This window comes from Pelophylax lessonae (genome assembly GCF_965119305.1).
Source record: "Pelophylax lessonae genome assembly, chromosome: 1".
NCBI classification, from domain to species: Eukaryota; Metazoa; Chordata; class Amphibia; order Anura; family Ranidae; genus Pelophylax; species Pelophylax lessonae.
The window spans coordinates 192697020-192720045 of record NC_138768.1 but is presented as its reverse complement, the minus strand read 5'-3'; the positions used below and the strand labels follow the sequence as shown (position 1 = coordinate 192720045).

The 23026-nt window shown below is 43.0% G+C and overlaps 1 protein-coding gene across 2 annotated transcripts in view; it reads right to left on the bottom strand.

Annotated features, from left to right (window-relative positions):
* The window catches only part of HSD17B4 (hydroxysteroid 17-beta dehydrogenase 4), a 544183-nt gene that overhangs the window by 160814 nt on the left and 360343 nt on the right, over positions 1-23026 (bottom strand). For both annotated transcript variants that reach the window (XM_082251744.1, XM_082251745.1), the window contains exon 17: positions 12963-13028. In XM_082251744.1, coding sequence (XP_082107870.1) covers positions 12963-13028 — 66 coding nt within the window. The remainder of the gene's footprint in view (positions 1-12962; positions 13029-23026) is intronic.

Sequence of the window (23026 nt, the reverse complement as noted above, 5' to 3'; positions counted from 1 at the left end):
TCTGGATACACCACCAAAGAGAGAAATATATCACTGTCCACCCAGCTGCCCCCCCCCCCCCCCCCCGGAATATCAGGCAAATAACCTCTATTACGGTTTTCATCTTAACCTGGAGAGCCCTTTTCTTACTGACCTCACAAGTCCACATAAGATTCTGAATATTTAGTCCTAAGTGATCACAGATGTGGCAGCTCAACTCTGAAAGATTTATATTTACCTCTGTATTTACACAGGCTTCAATTCGACTCTATTTTTGACTTTCTCTCAATTAACTATTACCAAGGGTCTAGTTACCTATTGTGAAATTAAAATGAGAAAGACAGACAGACGGTCAGGGCAGAGTATTGTGTTATTTAAGGAGCGGCTCATATTGGCGGGCTTGCTTACTCATTTTGGGATGATTCATGGCCCTGGCTGTTAAAAGGTAAATCTAAGAGATGCTGCACCCTCAACTGTTGGACCTCCATGGAAAACACTTGATCTGTCCAGACTGAGCATAACAGTATCAAATTGAAAATCCAAGCACTTCAGTAGAATCTAAACTACATGTCTCTGTACTTGATACTGGTAATACTGGTAAATGCGACATAGAAGCTGAAAGGCAAACTGCTTTATGAGAATAGGTTCAAGCGATTTTTGCAAAGTGAATGTCACATTTCAGGGGTCTTCTAATCTTTGACTTTGAAATTATACCAAAGGCTACCTGTTCTGTGCAACGATATTGCACAGAAAGGTCACTTACCTCCTCTTTTGACAGTCTCCACCAGGTGCTAAGGAGGCACCTGTGCGGGCACCCACCTGTTGGGTTCTGTGTTGGGCTGTGCGTGTCTATAGACACACTGTCCACCAGTAAGCCATACCCCCACTCCTTCCTCACAGAAGAGTGACTGTTAGGAGCAGAAGCCTATGGCTATTTTGCCCTCAGTTGCTTTTGTGAAAGTAGGCAGTGAGGGGAGCAGTGCTGGAGATGGAGACACCACTTGAGCAATGACATTTGCATAGGTTTTGCAAAGAGCCCCCTTGATGCTGCTCTTCCCAGGTCCCCCACTGGCACTCCTGGTTCCTCCTCTTCTCTCCATAGGAAGCCACTATTATGGAACACCTGCGCGCTCGATTCTGAGCCACGCTCTGTGCATCTATTAAAACACAGAGTGCGGCTTGGCCCTGCCCCCTCATCACAGGATTTGATTGACAGCTTCAGGAGCCAATGGCTTCCATTTCTATCAGAAAAAAGAAAACTGTGCTAGATATCAAAATAAAAAGGATAGCAGCAACTTAATATGTGACAAACATCCAGGAAAACAATATGTGGGGGAAGCTGCGCTAAATGACAGGAACCATACGTGATAATAAGTCCAAAAAAGTCCCAAAAAAAATATTATATATATATATATATCTCTTGATATATATTGATAAATAAAAGAGTCCAAAACTTCAACCGAAAATCCACAGGTGCAAACAATGGGTGTAAATACTGCTTACCAGATGCAGCAGTATAATGAGCCTTGAGCATATATGGCCAAGCCGGATGGAAAACCTTATGGGGGATTCCTCACCAACGATATCCGACCCAGGAGCACAGATTGGTGGATGTGGAGTAAAAAACATATAGAAAAACATAGCGTGATACTGTATATTGAAAAATATATAATAACCACTCCCGTGTGTATCAGAAGAAGAAAGTGCTGATAGAAACCACCACCATCACAGGCAGCTTACCAGAAGTAAAAAATACAATAGGCAAATCAATCTATATAATCCCAAATGAATGGAATATTATGCCGTGAAAGGAGCCACCACCACATTCACAATCTAATTACCAGATTCGTGCAGGTAAGTCAGGTGTAAGGTAACCACTCAAATCAACTCGTGACCCCGTTTGGACCGTCACCAGGCTGACACGCATATAGGACTCCGATGGTTACATCTGTGTGAAAGGGGCCAAACTGCTCACACACACCTTAGCACCACAAGGAACACATCCAGACAGTTGGCTGGGAGAATATAGCTGCATGCAGAAGATTCCGGGAGGAATATATGCGGGTCAGCCTCACTGAATAAGGGACCGGACCACTCACAGTGAACAAGGATATTAAGAATATTTACCCAGTGCCATCCGGATTTGGGATATATGCAATATTATTGCCTATTTCTGGTAAGCGGGGATATATGGTGACGGTCCAAACGGGGTCACGAGTTGATTTGAGTGGTTACCTTACACCTGACTTACCTGCACGAATCTGGTAATTAGATTGTGAATGTGGTGGTGGCTCCTTTCACGGCATAATATTCCATTAATTTGGGATTATATAGATTGATTTGCCTATTGTATTTTTTACTTCTGGTAAGCTGCCTGTGATGGTGGTGGTTTCTATCAGCACTTTCTTCTTCTGATACACACGGGAGTGGTTATTATATATTTTTCAATATACAGTATCACGCTATGTTTTTCTATATGTTTTTTACTCCACATCCACCAATCTGTGCTCCTGGGTCGGATATCGTTGGTGAGGAATCCCCCATAAGGTTTTCCATCCGGCTTGGCCATATATGCTCAAGGCTCATTATACTGCTGCATCTGGTAAGCAGTATTTACACCCATTGTTTGCACCTGTGGATTTTTGGTTGAAGTTTTGGACTCTTATTTATCAATATATATCAAGATATATATATATATATATATATATATATATATATATATATATATATATATATATATATATATATATATTTATTTATATATATTTTTTTTTTTTTTTGGGACTTTTTTGGACTTATTATCACGTATGGTTCCTGTCATTTAGCGCAGCTTCCCCCACATATTGTTTTCCATTTCTATCAATCTTCCCTGTGAGGAAGAGAGATCTATGTGCTCCAAAATATGTGAAAGTGGTGACAGCAAAAGGTGCCAGAATGTGAAGGAGAAACTGAGAAATGGATTCTTCATTGATTCGATATTTATTGCTCACAAAATAGTATAAAACACTGTCAATGCGTTTTGTGGCACTACACTGGCCACTTCCTCAGGATGGTGCATAAACCACTTTAAACAGCCGTGATGATCTCTCTCTTGTGCGGTTTGGGAGTGTGCTCTCTGTAAGTGGAGAGATAAAGAGAGGGCAGAGAGAGCCACTGCTCTCGAGCACAGCGCAGGATCTAGAATAGGCTCAGATAAGTATAAGGTTGGCTGGGGGGGGGGGGGGGATACACACAGGCTTTTCACAACTATCTTTACAACCACTTTAAGCTCTAAGAGTCACCCATGAACAAGTGAAGTAAAGCTAAGGGGGTAATTATAAACTTTCATAAGTAAGCTTTGAAAAGTATAATAATTTAAAATAAAATGTTGAGAATCTTGCATAAACCCAATCAAGTCTGGTTATCCTACCACTGAGTCCTCTTTCATTTAATATAACTCACATCACAGCCTATTAACTGCTTTCTTAGCAATCTAATAGAGGTGTCTGAACTATATAAGAATTCATTTGATCCAAAATAATTTTCAAAATGTCATTGCTGCCTAAAAAAGATTACACTTCTTGACTGTACTGGACTCCCTTTGCTACTGAGCTCCATGGCAATCACTGTCAGCTATAAGTGCAAAAAGCAATGGCGTACAGCAAACCATGCCAATTAGCAGCAGAGTGGGCAGAATAAAGAAAAAGTTAGTTGATAACAGTACACTTAACAATGAATTAAAATATACTATAAATATAAATGATTAAACAAGTTTTAAGCAAGAAAAAGTAAGACTGCTTGCAACCATAACAATTAACCCCTTATTTGGTTACTGAATGCAGCTACTGAATCTACATAATAGGCTACATTATTCTACCATTTTGTTTTTAGGATTAGATAAACTTTAAAATAAACCTGCAATGGGAGAAATATAGGGACTACCATTGCACCTCCTGAAAATACTACCAGTTTGGATGTAACACTGTTCCAGTATATTTAAGACTTTGAAATGCTAACATGGAACAAGTATACGGATCAGGGAACTCCAAACTCCTGATCTACATATATATGACTATTCAAGGACCATCATGAAAGCCAGGCACAGTTACGAGAAAATGGCAGCAATGGCAGCCTTCATGTTTCCCATGACTGGTTTCCTTTAACCATGCGTTAAGTGTTTAGTTTTCTGTATAGTACCTGAAACAGCAGACCAAAGCACAATGAAAATCAATAGAAGCTACTGTATGAGATTGAAACACTTGCACAGAGCTTCTTAAAAGATTAAACATTCCCTTGATTACCTTACCTGAAGCACAACTTTGCGGTTAATATCCATCTATCTTTGCTTTGCTGCTTATGCAGGTTTGAAGCTATCTACTTAAAGGTGCAAATGATGACTGTTAGACAACTAATGGGTCTGGGATCACGAGTAGAAAGAGGCTGTAATTCTTTTATGTGTCCATCATGCCTTTCCTTTTTTTCACATATTGATTTCCATCACTGGGTCAATACTTGGCAGGAGAACAATAAACAGACAATACTTTGGCCAGTTGTGTCGCATAATTTGTCCCCAAAGGTTTTGCATGAAAGATTCATCACACATATATTCAAACCTGCCCTGTATCATTATCTTCTAAAGCACATTTCTCTTTTTTTTTCCCAACTAGACAAACTGCAAGCAAACCTTTGACTAATGGTAGGAATGAAGCACCTTTATAGCATTTTCTTCTTGTAACACTATTGAAGTGTTTTTTATTATCTTTTATCTTTATTTTAGGTTTTCACCTTAACTACTCTATGACTTTTCACTCTGATTTTGTGCCTACAAAGTTACTCCTTTGCTGAAAAATGCTGAAAAAAATTGCCTAACCCTGTATTTACTGCCATTTAAATACAATGTGGTTCAAAGTTCTTTACATTAGCGCTTTATGCACACATGGTGGTTTTACGGCCTCTTTTATGGCATCAGGGGTTTTTTTTTTTTCCTACTTCCAAGCTCCCCTGCATGTTAGGCTTAGTGTCCATGCACATATTGACTTTTAGCAACATTTAGTTTGAGGTCATTGTATCCGTATTAGTGCACTTGCGACAGAGACAATTGAGTACAGTCCGTGATACTTTTTTTTATTTACACTAACATACAATTTTTCAGGACAAGCTTTCGGGGTATGTCCCCTTCATCAAGATCCAAGCAGTACTGATTCACAAAATGTTTAGCAGAATGGTAAAAAAAACACAAAATCTCTAAGCCAAAGGAAAAAAAAAAAAAAAAAGAAAACCAAACAAATATAAACAAATTTAACTGGCAATGGTAATAAAACTAGCATAGTTAGTGAGATAAGACAGAGGGAGAGCTGAAGACAGGGGGGAAGGTCGGGGGGGGGGGGGGGGGGGGGGATAGTCACAGAGGGGGTCGTAAAACTGTGGGATAATGAGTAAGGAACCCAATATCTACATTTAGGCGGTTATTTTTTGTGTGAAAAAGAATTATCATTCTTAATTCAAAAGTTTTCCTTTCCTGAATAGTTCTGAAATTCCCTTTAAGAACTAAAATATTGAGGTCTTCTATCGTGTGGTCCGGTTGTGAGAAATGTTGCCCCACAGGTGTACAGAAACTATCTTCTTTATGTTCCTTGATGGTATGTCTGTGCAAATTCATCCTCGCTTGCAACTTCTGTCCTGTTTCACCTACATAAGATCCTTTGCTACATCTTTTGCATTGGATGAGGTACACAACATTACTGGAGGCGCAGTTGTATGATCCTGTTATATTGAAGGTCCCATTTGTGTGTGTGACACTTTTAGACAGATTGATCTGGTTGCACAGTTTGCAGTGTTTTTTGTGGCAGGGTTTGCTCCCATTATTTGTGACTTCATAATCAGAATGAAGTTTCCTGCTGATTAGTTTATGTCTGAGGTTGGGTGGTTGTCTGAAAGCCAGTATTGGAGGTTGTTGGAATATTCCTTTCAGAGTTTCATCTTCTGTTATGATGGGTTGTAAATCTTTGATTTTCTTTCTTATCCCTTCTAGTGCTGGATTGTATGTGGTGACTAGGAGGTACACGGTTATTTGTTTTTTTTTCTTTGTATTGGAGAAGATTTTCTCTTTTGGTTTTGAAGGCTGTGTTTATGCTGGGGTTGATGGTTTGGTTTTTGTAACCTTTCTTACGGAAATAGTCCGCTAGTGTTCTGAGATGTTTATCTCTGTCTTCTGGGTCTGAACATATTCGGTGGTATCTGATGGCATGGCTGTGTATGATGGCCTGTTTAGGCCTCTTGCACACGATACTCCTGTTTGAGCATCTCCTTTTTCACCCGTAATTTTTGTCTCATTGAAATGCGCACATTTTCGCGCATATGCATTCGCGCAAATTCGCGCCTCTGAATATGCAAATTTTTTTTTCAGATCAACAGTATGGGAACAGTATGGGATCGTGTGCGTTCATTTGCGCGTATTTGCGCGTAAATGCCCGCATTAGGCGTAAATTACTGTTCCAAAATGCAGATTTTTCTATTTTGTTCTTACTGAAGAATACGCGGTGCTCATTTACGCGGCTGTGTGCATAGGCACATTAGAATGAATGGGCTCTGTTTTAGCTCAGAAAAAAAAAACAGCTGTACTGAGCGTTTTTAACCACTTGCCGACTGCCTAACGCCGATCTACGTCAGCAGTCAGCCCCTCACAGGCAAAGTGACGTAGGGCTACGTCACTAGCTTGTGAGGGTCTAGGGAGCGAGCGCGCGCCCCCGGAGGCGCGCTCCCGCTCCCGCGTGGTCACGGACCCCCCCGCGCGTGTGACCGGCGGACCCAATGTCCGCCGGTCACTCGGCGATCGGCGGGGGAGAGGGAGAATGTCAGGCAGCTTGTGTAAACAAGCCACCTGTCATTCTCCTTGCTGTTAAGACACTGATCACTCGGATCTAGTATGTAGATCCGTTGATCAGTGTCCTTACAGCTGAAGCCACAGCCAATCACAGTAGAAAGCACGCCCCTAGGGATACACACAGCCCCTCCCTCCCAAATAAAGTTAACCCCTTCACTACCAGTGTATTTTTACAGTAACAGTGCATATATATAGCACTGATTACTGTAGAAATGTCACTGGTAACCCCAAAAGTGTCAAAAATGTCAGTCAAGGGTCCGATCTGTCCGCCCCAATGTCGCAGTACCGCATAAAAAAATCGCAGATCGCTGCCATTACACGTTAAAAAAAAAAACAACAAAAATGACAAAAATCTTTCCCTTTGTTAGTAAACGCGATAACTTTTGCGCAAACCAATCAAAATACGCTTTTTGCGATTTTTTTTACCAAACATAGGTAGCATAAAACAAATTGGCCGAAAAAGTTAAAAAAGTTTGATTTTTACATTTTTTTTTGGGGAATTTCATATAAAAAAATGTGAAAAATATTGCTATTTTTGCAAAATTGACGCTCTTTTTTTGTTTATAGCGCGTGATCAAAAAATCGCACAGGTGATCAAATACCACCAAAAGAAAGCTCTGTTTGTGGGAAAAAACGAAAACGTTTAGGTACAGCGTCGCACGACCGCGCAATTGTCCGTTAAAGTCACGCAGTGCCGAATCGCAAAATACCCCCTGGTCGGAATGGGGGTAAAATCTTCCGGGGCTTAAGTGGTTAAGCTGCAGTGTGCAAGGGGCCTTAGTGTGTTGGGGGTGCAGCTCTCCCTCTGTTTTATCTCACTAACTATGCTAGTTTTATTACCATTGCCAGTTAAATTTGTTTATGTTTGTTTGTTTTTTTTTGTTTTTTTCCTTTGGCTTAGAGATTGTGTGTTTTTTTACCATTCTGCTAAACATTTTGTGAATCAGTACTGCTTGGACCTTGATGAAGGGGACATACCCCGAAAGCTTGTCCTGAAAAATTGTATGTTAGTGCAAACAAAAAAAGTATCACGGACAGTACTCCATTGTCTCAGCAACATATAGTGGCAGGGCCTTTTAGAGGCAGGAAAAAAACCCACTGCCAGTGCGTCCAGGAGAATCAGAGTTTTGGCGGAAAAACCACTTGATGCTTGTAAATGCATGTTAACACTAGGAGCATTTAGGGGGCAGAATAAATTCTTATTCTTTTTTGTTCATATTCTCATCGCACACGTTCCTCGATTAAAGGCTCATCTGTATTGGGTGCTGCAGTGATCACCAGCTGGACACTGGATATATCAGATACATACAAATATTCAAAATGGAGAACAACTGCGCTAAATTCAAAAAAGAATACCAAAAAAGGAAAAGCAGCAACTTCAAGTGCGACTGACACCCCAAAAGAACAATAGTAAATGAAGTTGCGCTAAAAAAATGAAACATATAATGAAATAGTCCATATAAATGTCCAATAGTAAACGTGAAGTGAAGTAACTTGTGCAGATACTGCTTACCGGAAACTAAATATAAAAAAGCAAAATAGTGAAAGATGACTCCAACTGCCCTCAGGGAGTAAAACACAGTGGACCTCATGGTTCCGATGTAGATCTCCTCAATGGGACGTTATATGAAATAAAGAAAAGCAAACGCCATAGCGTAAAACCAAAAACAAAAATGGAGATAACACCCAAAGTGCTGAGGAACACCAAGGTTCCCGTGCTGGAAAATATGAATAGTGGATAGGTGTGGATAAGATGAATCAATCACCACCAGACTCAATAGGTACCTCTTACCAGATGTTAATAAGTGATAGCCAAAAAGGTAGTTCAGACACCTCCCCCAGTAGGACTGCCGCTTACCAGAAAGACACTAATGGAGAGCATAAGGAAAGAGGGTCCCAATCATGCAGACCAAAAGGAGCAACAGTGGGTGTGGGTACCCATACCGACTCCAGGTAGTATAATAGGCAGGCAAGATGTTCAAATCAAAACCTCCGCTGTGACCTCCGCTGGAACTTCCACCGTGGGCTCAGGATACAGTTGTAAGCATTACCCAGGGAACACAGAGGAAGACGCCATAGCATAAAACCCAATGGTAGTTTATTGTAAAAACAGAGAGACACTTACAAACATCAGATGACAGGTGCATACAGTGGAGAGGGATAACAGCCGCCGGCCGGACGGATCTGCTCGCCCGTCCTTCGTGGACAAATACGTGAAGGTGACGTCAGCACGCCTGACGTCACCTTCACGTATCGCACACGTTCCTCGTTCGCACACGTTCCTCGATTAAAGGCTCATCTGTAGTGGGTGCTGCAGTGATCACCAGCTGGACACTGGATATATCAGATACATACAAATGTTCGCCAGCACAGTATGGATCTTGAATTGTAGTCCAAAGCTTGTATTGCAGAAAGATCACATCACAACAGGAAAAGTGCAACTTTTCAAAGCCACGCATGACCCCTCGTCACATGCCCAATGAAAGAGTCCTGTGTGGCTCCGAAATGTTGCACTTATCCTGTTATTATGTGATCTTCCTGCAATAAAAGCTTTGGACTTTAAAAATAAAAGCTTTGGGCTACAATTCGATTACAATTCAACTACAATTCGAGATCCATGGTGTGCTGGCGAACGTGTATTTATTTAAATTACTATTCTGTCCAATGAAATGAATCAATGCCCACCTGCTTGACATCTGTAAATGATACTTGTAAAAGCGTTCGATACTTTTAATAAGCATTAGGCATTTTTCTGCCAAAACACTGCTGCCAAGAAAAAAAGCTTCTGGGAGAGTTTTCAAAATGTCTTGTGTGCACAAGGCCAAAAGCGTAAGTTCACCCTTTCACAAAAAAATTAAAACAAACACACACCATGCACCCTCCTCATCCCCGCTTAACTTACTCCATGGATTATTAGCTTTACTGCTCATGCAGCCACTGCAGGGGTCTGGGGATTTGAAAGCCATAGTCTTCTTCTGAGATGGATCAGAGCAATCCTGACTGGTCATGCGCTGGCATGTGACCGCTTTGACCACATCAAAAATCGTTCTGATTCTTCCCAACACCCATAAGGAAAGTAGGAATAGAAGAGAGTGGCTTTCAAATTCCCGGGACGCCTGCATTGACTGCATGGGCAGCAAAAACAGTGGGGACCAGGGAGAATGGGGAGGGTGTATGGTGTTCGTTCACCTTTTCATTTTAGGCCAATTGCCAACTAAATACAAAATTGCAAGTAGCCAAGCACAGATGTCATTTTACATTTTAAGTAAAAGATGAATTTGTTATTAAACTATGACTGAGGCTAGCATATTTCTTCATTTTCAATAGAGTAGGGAAGGGTTAAAAAAAAAAAAAGCTTGCCCACCCCATCTTTGTCCCGTAGGGGCGATTAACCTTCAATTCCTATCCAGGAAAAACAACATGAAGTGAAATGAAATCGCTCTATGGCTCACCATACAATATTTGTACGATCAACTTTACATTTCTTATAGAAGGATCTACCTAAACTAACCAATCAAGGCAGGTCATTGCACTACATACTTGTTGGTAGATATGAAAGATTGTACAATCAAATTGTAGCATGTATAGTCAGCCTAAATTAAGGTAAACACTCCTTAGATGTTGATCCTGGTTGTTGCCAGTACAAGTGCACCATTGGAAGATTTCTTCTCACTTCCTATACTGGTTACAACTCCAAATCTTGTGTTTTCCCTCACTTTAGTTCAGGTGACAATGGTAAAACAGGGTTAATCTCCCTGAAGGAGGACACAGACAACAATAATAACCTGTCACTGGTTTTAACCTGTTACCACTCTAGCCAAATCTTTAAAAAAAATGGTTTTGGACTTGCATAAGCTATACAGTGCCTAGCGAAAGCATTCGGCCCCCTTGAACTTTGCAACCTTTTGCCACATTTCAGGCTTCAAACAGAAAGATATAAAACTGTAATTTTTTGTGAAGAATCAACAACAAGTGGGACACAATCATGAAGTGGAACGAAATTTATTGGATACTTCAAACTTTGTTAAATAAAAAACTGAAAAATTGGGCGTGCAAAATTATTCAGCCCCTTTACTTTCGGTGCAGCAAACTCTCTCCAGAAGTTCAGTGAGGATCTCTGAATGATCCAATGTTGACCTAAATGACTAATGATGATAAATAGAATCCACCTGTGTGTAATCAAGTCTCTGTATAAATGCACCTGCACTGTGATAGTCTCAGAGGTCCGTTTTAAAGCGCAGAGAGCATCATGAAGAACAAGGAATACACCAGGCAGGTCCGAGATACTGTTGTGGAGAAGTTTAAAGCCGGATTTGGATACCAAAAGATTTTCCAAGCTTTAAACATCCCAAGGAGCACTGTGCAAGCGATAATATTGACATGGAAGAAGTATCAGACCACTGCAAATCTACAAAGACCTGGCCATCCCTCTAAACTTTCATCTCATACAAGGAGAAGACTGATCAGAGATGCAGCCAAGAGGCCCATGATCACTCTGGATGAACTGCAGAGATCTACAGCTGAGGTGGGAGACTCTGTCCATAGGACAACAATCAGTCGTATACTGCACAAATCTGGCCTTTATGGAAGAGTGGCAAGAAGAAAGCCAGTTCTTAAAGATATCCATAAAAAGTGTCGTTTAAAGTTTGCCACAAGCCACCTGGGAGACACACCAAACATGTGGAAGAAGGTGCTCTGGTCAGATGAAACCAAAATCAAACTTTTTGGCAACAATGCAAAACGTTATGTTTGGCTTAAAAGCAACACAGCTCATCACCCTGAACACACCATCCCCACTGTCAAACATGGTGGTGGCAGCATCATGGTTTGGGCCTGCTTTTCTTCAGCAGGGACAGGGAAGATGGTTAAAATTGATGGGAAGATGGATGGAGCCAAATACAGGACCATTCTGGAAGAAAACCTGATGGAGTCTGCAAAAGACCTGAGACTGGGACGGAGATTTGTCTTCCAACAAGACAATGATCCAAAACATAAAGCAAAATGGTTCACAAATAAACATATCCAGGTGTTAGAATGGCCAAGTCAAAGTCCAGACCTGAATCCAATCGAGAATCTGTGGAAAGAACTGAAAACTGCTGTTCACAAACGCTCTCCATCCAACCTCACTGAGCTCAAGCTGTTTTGCAAGGAGGAATGGGCAAAAAATTCAGTCTCTCGATGTGCAAAACTGATAGAGACATACCCCAAGCGACTTACAGCTGTAATCGCAGCAAAAGGTGGCGCTACAAAGTATTTTTTTTTTTTTTTCAAATATAAATTTTATTTAGGAATTCAAAATATATACATTAACGATTCAGCATATAATACAATACCATTTTAACATTTATTATTACTATTTTTTTACTGTTTGCTTGACTTATATTCCTTCATTATTTTCTTTTTAATCTCCACCCAGCCCCCCTCCCTCTCTAGCCACCCCCAACCGCAAAGAGAAAAAAATATATATATATATAAATTATTTTATATTTATTCAAAGTATTCCGCTACCAGAAATATGGAGGACCCATTACTCCCCATGTCTGATTTTCTTCCACTTATCCTATTATAAATTGTTTCCCTTCCTCAGAGACGGTGCTACAAAGTATTAACTTAAGGGGGCTGAAGGATTTATTTATACAAGGCCATGTGGTGACACGGTCACTTTAACCACTACAGGGGTAATTTAAGATACCCCTATACTTTATTTTCAAATTAGACTTAAGGTATTTGAGATTGGCTAGTCAAAGGTAATAACACGACTCAAGTGTCCACCAAGTTTTAAGATAAAGTAGATAGAATACATCCATATTCCTTTTAGGATTAAATGGCTCTTACGCCACATAATGCATTAGATAACAAACCTTTCACTTGCATATTACTGAATAGCCAAGTTTAATCAAAACACTCCTGCTATCTGACCTCTAAGTGACAGATTGAAAAAACTGAATGGCACTTAAATGAACACTTGTCATTATCATCGGCACAAATCTTTTTATCCTCGTTATTTAAAGTACCTTCAAATAGTCTAAAATTATCATCATGAATAACCTGAATGGTCATTTGTGCAGCAATGGTTACCTGCTTATGAAGCATATGAAAAGTGAATGCGCAAAAGAAGTACCTGGTCAACCGTTGTATTGTCAGTCACAACAACATCTGGAGAACGATTGGGTGGGTTTCCAGTAGCCTAAAATAACAAAAAAAAGAACAGTGTTCATATAGAGAAAAACAACGTGAAACCAGGATTGTAAAAAATGATATATATATATATATATATATATATACACATATATATATATATATATATATACACACACATAAAATGGATACAGCACTTTTTCCTCCATCACTCTTTTGGATACTGGTGGAGCTAACACACAACAGAGTTGTGTGACGTAGTTGAGCAACAGGATTACTATCGGCACGGGGCAACTCTGGAGATCCATTTAGAAATGAACTGTGTAGAGAGTGTGAAGTGGGTAGGAGAACATGGAACAAAGTGCATTGAACAGGGTAAACAGCAAACCAAACATATGTAGCATTGCCCCCATAAGGACTTCCAGATTGCACTTTACGGGTCCCCCTAGGTTACCAGCATACAATAATGACAGTTTCAAGTTCTTACATTCTTCTTTCTTGGCTCGCTCCAATAATCAGTCCATGGGGTATTTGATTGTTGTTTTTGTTTTATTTTAAATGGGGATAGGAGAAGGGAATAGTGGGATACTCCAATTTGAACGATAGACAATGCTTGAGGACTCCTATTTTTTCATACAGCCAGGCTGTTGATTCACCCTGCCACTATGGATGAACTTGGATTGAGTGTTTTTCCTTAAGACAACTTGGTGAACTGACAATTATCTTCAGGACACTCTCACTAGCATCCTCTTTCTTCTCCATTGCTGACACCAGTCCACTGACTATCCCACACTTAGGGGTGGCTCCCTTCAGGTCAGGCCCCTTGAAACGAGTCCCTGTACCCACAATACTGTGGTCCCGGGGTCTCCAGTGTCTCCCCTCTCAGTCAGCTCTCTTGGACCTCTGGGTTCAGCTCCTCTCATCTATTCCTCAGGCCGACCTCCTGCGACCGCATGGCACCTCTTCAGAGGAGGAGGCAGCCGCCCGCTCCCTCCGGGACACTGCTCTCCAGCCAAAGACCCCACAGCACATGTGCTCCTGGCTTTTATACATTATCCCAGAATAAATCCAGGCGACCTGCCCTCTGCCCATCACCAGGACTGTATCAAAAGCCAATGCACCCATTCATCAGGTTTCCTCCCACTGTCCAACAAGCCTCCCTATTGGACCAGCGGGAAACACTCTCTAGACTGAATGAATTGCATACTGAGCACACCGAGCAGACCTCCCTAACAGATCCTGCTCTCTGGTAGGCAGCAAGCAATACAGATTTACCTGCAGCCCCTCTGGTAAGCAGACAGAGCTCAAAACTATACTCTCTCACTAGCACCTACCTAGGAGGATGCTACACATACATGGGGAAAAGGGTTGTGGGTGTAAGTCCTTCATAATAGGGAGTTAATTTAGTGTTGATTGTTTGATGCATTTATGGGAGGATCAGGATATCATGTCAATTTTAAAGTTGTTGAAAGGTTTTAATTGATTTCTAGGAGGACATTAATGGCAGTGGCCTCTAGCAGTCTCATAGAACATTTACCCCGCCTCTAACTGTATCCTGGAGCATGTTCTCTGTACCACATTCCTAATATCTGACTAGATCATGCTATACAACTTCTTCCTCTAGCAGTCTTCTGTAGCACCGCATATATTGGTGAGGCATTAACAAAACCTGTTTTTAAATTGGAAGCAATCAATTTTCTGCTATGTGGCAGGCACAACTCGCAGGACAGAGAATTGAGAGATGGAGCTACATGCTCCGATCCCTCTGCAGCCTCCCACATGGCTCAGAATGGATGAAGGAGGAGGGAGTTAACCCTGTGTAGTTTCTGCTCCTGTTGTATAACTTCACGGGCAGAGAGGGATGTGGGCTGTCTACAGACAGCTAACATCCCCTAGGACAAGGTCACAGCTGGCAGGAATCTGTGGCAGTTTTCAATATGGAAAACTGCTGTATTCCTTCTGTTAATCGGGTGCAGACCTGCATGCAGCAGTTCCCAATTTACTATGTAAAAGAAGCTAGCATAGGTGGCACAGATAGCCCTGAAATAGGTCCATCTGCTCTGTTAATGTGACGCACCACTTCTGACAGTTTCCTGCACCAAAATAATGTCACAGGAAGCTTTAATAATTTCCTCCGGTTGAGTATTACCCCAGTTGAGGGACCCCAAACCTCAAAAGTTGTTTACTAATGGCATATAGGTACCAAAAGTGAGCTAATATCCATACATCCATTGTTCTGCCACAAATGATCTTGATTTCGGTTGGCTACCCCTGGAGGTTACTATGTTGTATCTAGGGTAGGTTGGGTGACATTAAAGCCACGAGTACATATGCAAGTCCCAGATTGAGTGTAAATGAGCAAGAATAAAGCATAGAAATGTCTGTCTCAGGAGCAGCAGAAATCTAATTTGGGTAGCATGGGGAACTAATGACTGTCCACTATATTTATCATTGCCCAGAGAGATACGCAATCAAAAGTATTTAGTAGGACTTATGAGGCTATATTTGCTTCCTTGTAGTAAATAGCACCCCCTCACTTTGATGATGATTCAAGATAAACTTCAGATTTTTTCCTGTAAAAGATTCCCAAAAGGGGTCCTGAATAAATGTATTTGCGTAGGTTAAAGTATAACTAAAGGCACCTTTAATTTTCGTTTTGGATAGAGTGGAGATGGATTAAAATACCCATTAGGTTTTTTTTGCAGTCTATGCATCCATTAGGGAGATTTACCCTCCCCTTTTGTCCTGCTTACCATTATCATTGAAAATTTAAGTAAACGAAAATCCCAAATTCTGGTTTGTCCTTAGAAAAGGGGAAATCTTCCTGTTATATTCTCCGTGTTGTGAGAGACACAGGACTCTGATCTGGAACAATGGATGTTTATTCAGGACTCACTGTACACTCCAACATGCATTACAGGACAGCTCTGTATATCAATGCATCTCTTACATGTCTCTAATGCCCCTTGACCCTTGTCATCACTCCTGGGTGGAGCCAGCCTTAAAGTAACAGTACATGTGAAACCCTTTAGGTATAACACTTCCAATAGGGACACTAGTTCTGGTGACCTGGGGACCCTTTAGATGGATTTTCTTGCACTTCCTGTTTTGGCTATGGGACAGGAAATTAAGGTAAATCTACCCACTGGGATACTTATGGCAAAAAAAAAAAAAAAAACCGACAGAGGTTATAACCCCACACACACACACACACACACTTATTCTATCCAAAATGAAAAATAGTTTGACCTATAGTTCCACTTTACCAAGGCCAACATGGCTGCTACTGGCAACAAAGCCATGTTTCTTTCAGACACTTTTGCTATGGATGCCAGATAAAACTCAGCATAAAGCCAGCAATGAAGTAAAAGTGCAGCACTTAATCAACCAATTTTTTAAGCACACGTTAGATCACTAAAATATGCATTCTTAATGGTGGCCACAGGTTATGGCATTTTGCAATTAGCTCTTTGTTGTGCTGAATAGACCTGGCAGTCTACAGTTTTAAACCTCTTCAAAGAAAAAGTGACGTGTAAATCTATGATCACAATAATACAGCAAGATCTCCCTTGGTCACGTCAGAAGAATTCGTTTAATGATCATAAACAAGAGACAGCAATACACAGATAGACATGAAAGATAGAAAAACAAATAAATGGATTTTTCCAGAGACTCGGAGGATAGTAGCGAAGAAAAAAATATGATATAGGATAGTGAAGTTTACTGCATGAAATAAATGATTATGACCCTGATACTTAGCTAGAAAATGGATTTGTACTAAAAGTGCAGTGAGGAAATGGTTTTGTATGCCTGGAAAAAAATAAGAAATAAAGCCACTGGTGGGGATAAATACAGCTAAATGATTGCATGTATTTAAAAATGTAGAGTTCATTTAAAAGAGAATACAATAGCTTTGTGCAGAACTGAGTTGAAGTGGTTTAACCCTGTGATGACCCTTATATCAGCAGTATAATTAGTAAAACATTTCATGCCTTCTAATTGCTGTCACCACTATTAGTTGTCCAACCTTTACCAGGTCAGCAAAACATGCATTGTTTATCTGTTGGGGGGGGAGAGAAGCTACTAATTTTTAATCTTCTTTTCTGTTTTATCTAACAAAGGGAGGGGACAATAACAGGACAGAAGCAGATCAATGCATAGGTGCCTTCTCAAGCTAGAGAATATATTGTAAAAAGAATATGGGTGCAGATATAGAAAGGGGTAGCAATAATTATGGGTTCTAATAAGGATTATTTGGTCCTGGAAAAGATGACCAAACAGTACAAAGTTTGGCTGTGCAAAGACTAGAACGTTTTAGAATTAGCAAAACTTTGATTACTAAGAGCGGCCATCTGCTTGTTGCATTCATGGCTGGCTGAGTCTTTGACAGCGAAGGTGGCCACAGATAGGCGAATTTCCCATTGAGAATAATCAGCATTCATTTTACCACACATCTGGTACGTGTCACGATTTTCACCCCAACCCAGCTGCTGGAACAATGCAGCACATGCACAGTGATTTACTATGTTGATAAAACGCAGCTTTCTTCCAAGCAATGAGGTGTACCAGTATCAACAATAGTGCTGCCTCGTAACACGTTAAGATCACCTGTGTGCCTCAAACCATGTTTAAACCAGTAGTGCCGGTTCACACTGATCCGACTTGGACCGCGACTTGTCAGCCTGACAAGTCACGGTCCGTCACGCTCCCATTGTTCGGTACAGGAACCATTCTAATAGGAGCGACACAAGTAGCTCCGACTTAGAAAAAGGGTCCTGTACTACTTCGGGGCGACCTTGGAGCGACTTGCATAGACATTTATTTTAAGAAGTCCGTGCAAGTCGCGCCGAAGTCGCGGTGCGCGTGACTTCACAAGTCGCCCCGAAGTCGTGCCGCTGCAGTGTGAACCGGCACGTAGAATGTTTGCCATTTTTCGTAGGGACAATAATACAGAGTAGCAGTGATGCGGGCAGGACAAATATCCTGCATTTTAATAGTGAAGCATAGTATCTGCTCTGACTCAGGAAAAGAGTGGTCTAGTCGAAGCTGCATACTTCCAAGCACACTCTTTTGGCTCTTTTCACCCCAGTCTGCTGGCCAACCTCAGTATCAGCATACAAGATCTGACATTACAGCCACTCAAAGAACACCAAACCAAAAGAAACAATTTGCCAAATTGGCATCAGTATACCTAAAACCAACACTTTGAAGTGTAAGGTGCACCCCGATCTGCTAGCAAATCATCTCTAAGGCCTGGTTAACACCTATGCATTTATTGGTGCTTTTTGCAGAAATGCACTAGAGTCCATTTAACATGGTTTGCTATAGGACACGTTCACATCTATGCTTTTTTCTGCTGCTGCGTTTTTGGAAAGGGTCAGGGATTTTTAAAAAATGCAAAACCGTGCTTTTTTTTTTTTTTGCTCTTTTGGTTTCATAGACTTTAATGGAGAAGCTGCAAATTAAAGCATGTACTGCATTGTTGCCACGATTTTACCGCGATTTGCGTTTTTTATTCTTCCCAACAACAAATTGGCCAAGAAAAAAAACAAATGCAAATCATGGCAAAAATCGCGTTAAAACACTGTAAAATCGCGTGTGCAAAAATGCAAAACGCACAGCAAAATGCACTGTAGGACACACCAATCTTAAACTGAATAAATGGGAACCGAGCCCAAGGGTGGAAACCCAGAGTACAGTATTCCACCAACAAAAAAATGGAAACTGTGTGGTTAAAAGAGAAGGGATTTTTTTTTTTTATTTTACAATCATACTTTCCCCCCCCAATTGGCTCTAAGGCTGAGAACCGAGAGATCAAACACCGCCGATAGTTTGGTTCTCAGAGCACTCGAGCAGAGAGCTGGTGACTGTCAGTCATTGCTGTCTGCTCTGCCCCTCCAGCGCTCACTGGAGTGTTGGGCTGTGGAGGGGGCGGGAACAGCTGGCTCAGGATCTCAGCGGCTCACCAGTCCAGGCATGTGGGCAGATCCCGACCATATGGTCACAACCTTTTCCAGGTTGGACAGGCTCTGTGAAGTCAGCTGACAGCCGGCTGATATGATGGCTAATTGCTGTGATTATCAGTGTTACACTCTTTAAATTGGAGAGCCAGAGGATTTATTTATTGAATCCATTGAATTGGGGGAAGGGGAGATTTACTGTGCCAGCAACCACCAATGTTGAGGAAGGGGGTGGGTAGTTATTGACCAACCAAAGATTGCAAGATATTTTTTTTTTGGGGGGGGGGGATGGGGTTTAAAATGCCAGTATCCACCAATGATTGTCTTTTTTTTTCTTTTGAGGGGGGGAGGGGGTGTTTAAGGTTTTTCAATGACATCTAGTTATATCATCACGCAAGGAAACCTCCGCTAATAACAAAAAACTTGCCTTTTTTTGTTATTAGCGGAGGTAACGTTAAAGGCTAAATAGATGTTTAATTATTCTTTAACTACTTTTTAATGCCAGCACGTTTCCTCTTTTCAAAGGAACAGAGGAAAAAAAATTATGGAATTTTTGTAAAATCTTACCTGTAAAATTCCTTTCTCTGAGTCCTCCGACAGTCGCCGCCACTTCATATTTGTCACTATGGGGTTAATGACCTTTGCTCCGTAGGAGTAGCTAGGCAACAGAAAATGTCAATATTAAAGCTTTTAACATATCCCACCCCCAGGGGGTGGTCCCCTCAGTAAATAACCTCCTACTTCCTGTATCCATACCTCAGTTTCAGTGGAATAGCAGTAGAGTATACAACCAAACCCCAAAAAAGGGGCGGGGGCGGCGACTGTCGGAGGACTCAGAGAAAGGAATTTTAGAGGTAAGATTTTACAAAAATTCCGTTTTCTCTTACGTCCTCCGACAGTCGCCGCCACTTCATATTCGTCACTATGGGGACGTCCCAAAGCAGTGCAAACATGAGGGGTGGGAAACGCAGCCGCGCCTAAGGCAACGCCGTCTCCACATCAGAGAAAGGAACCTTACCAAAGGAAGGAAACCAGCTGGGTAGCATGAAAAAACTTGCTCAACAGGAGCAACAACCCAGGAAAAAAGCAAATAACCTAGGGATAAAAATATATCCCAAACAGCCAAGGGCCCAAAACAAGGGACCCTAAAGAACTGCCGCACTAAGAACCTTGCGGCCAAAGGAAGCATCTGCCGATGCCTGAACATCCACCTTGTAGAACTTTGAGAAGGTGTGAACGGACGACCAAGTCGCCGCCTTACACACCTGGGCCACAGAAGCCCGATGGTGACAGGCCCAAGACGTACTCAGAGATCTGGTAGAGTGCGCCTTCACAGGCATAGGAGGAACTTTTCCCTTCAAAGCATATGCCTGTTCAATGGTCTGCCTGATCCATTTGGCGATGGTAGAAGCAGACGCCGCCATGCCCTTCTGAGGACCCTCTGGAAGAACAAATAAGGAATCTGACTTGCGAAAAGATTCAGTCGATTTCAGGTAAACCCTGATCGCCCGAACAACATCCAGGGAGTGTAAATCCACCTCCTTCGGATGTTTGGGCTTTGCGCAGAGCGAAGGCAAGACAATGTCCTCATTGAGGTGAAATTCCTAAATCCTCTTCGGAGGAAAAGAAAGGTTAGGTTGCAAGACCACCTTATCCAAGTGAACGACCAGATACGGAGACCTGCAGGACAAAGCTGCCAGCTCCGACACCCTGCGAGCCGAAGTGATCGCCACCAAAAAGGCGACCTTTTTGGACAACATAGCCAACGAGATCCTCCTGATCTGTTCAAAAGGAGCATGTTGTAACACGGACAGAACAAGATTCAAGTCCCAAGGAGGCAGAGGTTCCCTCCTAGGAGGGACCAGATGTCGCACCCCTTGAACAAAAGTGCTAAGCAAGGAGTTAGACGCCACAAGACGTTGAAAAAGAACGGCCAATGCAGATACCTGACCCTTGATCGTAGCCAGCGCCAAACGCTGGTCAACACCCGTTTGAAGGAAGGACAACACCCTAGACACCAAGTACGTGCGAGGTGAATACCCCCTGGACTCACTCCAAGCAAAATAGGCCTTCCAAGTACGGTAATAGACCTTCCCCGAGGAAGACTTCCTCGCGTTGATCAAGGTGTGAATGACCTCAGGGGAGAGGCCCCTATCCTTCAGGACCTTGGTTTCAACAGCCAGGCCGTCAAAGCCAGCGACTGTAAAGCAGGATGGAATATCGGTCCTTGAGACAGGAGATCCTCTCGAAGAGGCAGACGCCACGGCGCGTCGATCGCCAGATTTACGAGGTCCGCGTACCAGGGTCGGCGAGGCCAGTCCGGTGCCACAAGAATCACCGCGTTCGGTTCCGAGTTTAACCTGCGAAGGAACCTGGACAGCAGTTGAATCGGTGGAAATGCGTACATCAGTCGGTACTGATACCACGGAGCTACCAACGCGTCTGCCCGAGGATCGCGCGTCCTTGCCACGAACCTTCCCACCTTGTTGTTCAGACGAGACGCGAACAGGTCCACCTCCGGAAGACCCCACTTCGCGCACAACATCTGGAAGACATCCGGGTGAAGGGACCATTCCCCTGGTCCAGGGTCTGGCGACTCAGATAATCCGCCTGCCAGTTTTCCACCCCCGGAATGTGAACCGCTGTTATTGCCGGGACGTGCGTCTCGGCCCAAGACAGAATGTCGGCCACCTCCCGAGCCGCTCGGGCACTCCTGGTGCCCCCTTGGTGGTTGATGTAGGCCACCGCTGTGGCATTGTCCGTCTGCACCCGAACCGGACGGCCCCGCAGCCTGTCCGTCCAACGTCGAAGGCAGAGATTTATCGCTCGCAATTCCAGAATGTTGATCGGGAGGGAGGATTCCTCCTCCGACCAAGTTCCCTGGGCGGACAGAACGCCCAGAACACCACCCCAGCCCGACAGGCTGGCATCCGTGGTGATCACCGTCCATGAGAGAGGACGAAAAGACTTGCCCCCCGACACCGTCGGGAACTCCGAAATCTGTCCTGATAAGGCATCGGAACCACCACTCCCTGAGCCCGCAGGTCCCGCACCGCCAGGTGCAGATCCTGCAAATGCTCCGGAGACAGTTGAAGATTTGAGGGAAAAAATCTGCTCTCCGGCCGAGAGAGAAACTCGATCTTGTAGCCAGACCGAACGATTTCCTGAACCCACCTGTCCCGAACACGGGCCAGCCAAGGTTGAAGAAAACCGAGCAAGCGTCCCCCCACCCCAGAACTGGGTGAGGGCGCCCCTTCAGGCCGCATTGTTATGGGCAGCGGATCCGGACTGGCCGGACTTCTGCTTACCTGTCCACGGCTTCTTTTGGGAGCCTTGACCTTTGAATGGCTTGCCCTTATAGTGCGACCGAAAGGCACGAAAGGACCCCTGAGAGGGCCGAAAAGAGGCATGCTTCTTACCTTGAGCGCCCTTAGCCTTGTGGGATTGGGGCAAGAGCGTGCTCTTACCACCCGTGATCCCCTTTATCAGTGTATCCAAGGACTCGCCAAAAAGGCGAGATCCATCATAGGGCAGATTGGATAAGGTCTTGTGCGAAGATTGGTCCACAGACCAACACTTCAACCAAACCAGGCGGCGAGACAACACCACCACACTGTGCACACGTGCAGCCACCGGTACTATATCCAAGTCCGCATCACACAAATACATGACACCCTGATGGATTTGATCCACCATGGCCAACGTCGCCGGTGGGGCAGAATCAGCCACCAGGACGCGTCTAAGCACCTGCGTCCAAATTCGCGACAGCCTGGGCTGCCATAAGTGAAGCAAAAAGAGCTTTTAGCATAGAGCCAGTAATAGAATAAGTATGACGAGCAAGAGACTCCAGTCTCCTGTCCGTGGCATCCCGGAACACCGGGGTATCCTCTGCAGGAACCGCAGTGGACTTATTCAAAACCGCTATCGCGTAATCCACCGGAGGTGGCACACACCAACGCTCATCAGTAGCGGGTGTGAAAGGATAACGCAGCTTGAACCTACTCGGCACCGCAAAAGGCTTGCGTATATTGCGCCATTGTTCCTTAACAGCGCGCTGAAAATCATCAGTGCAGGGAAAAACCTGCAA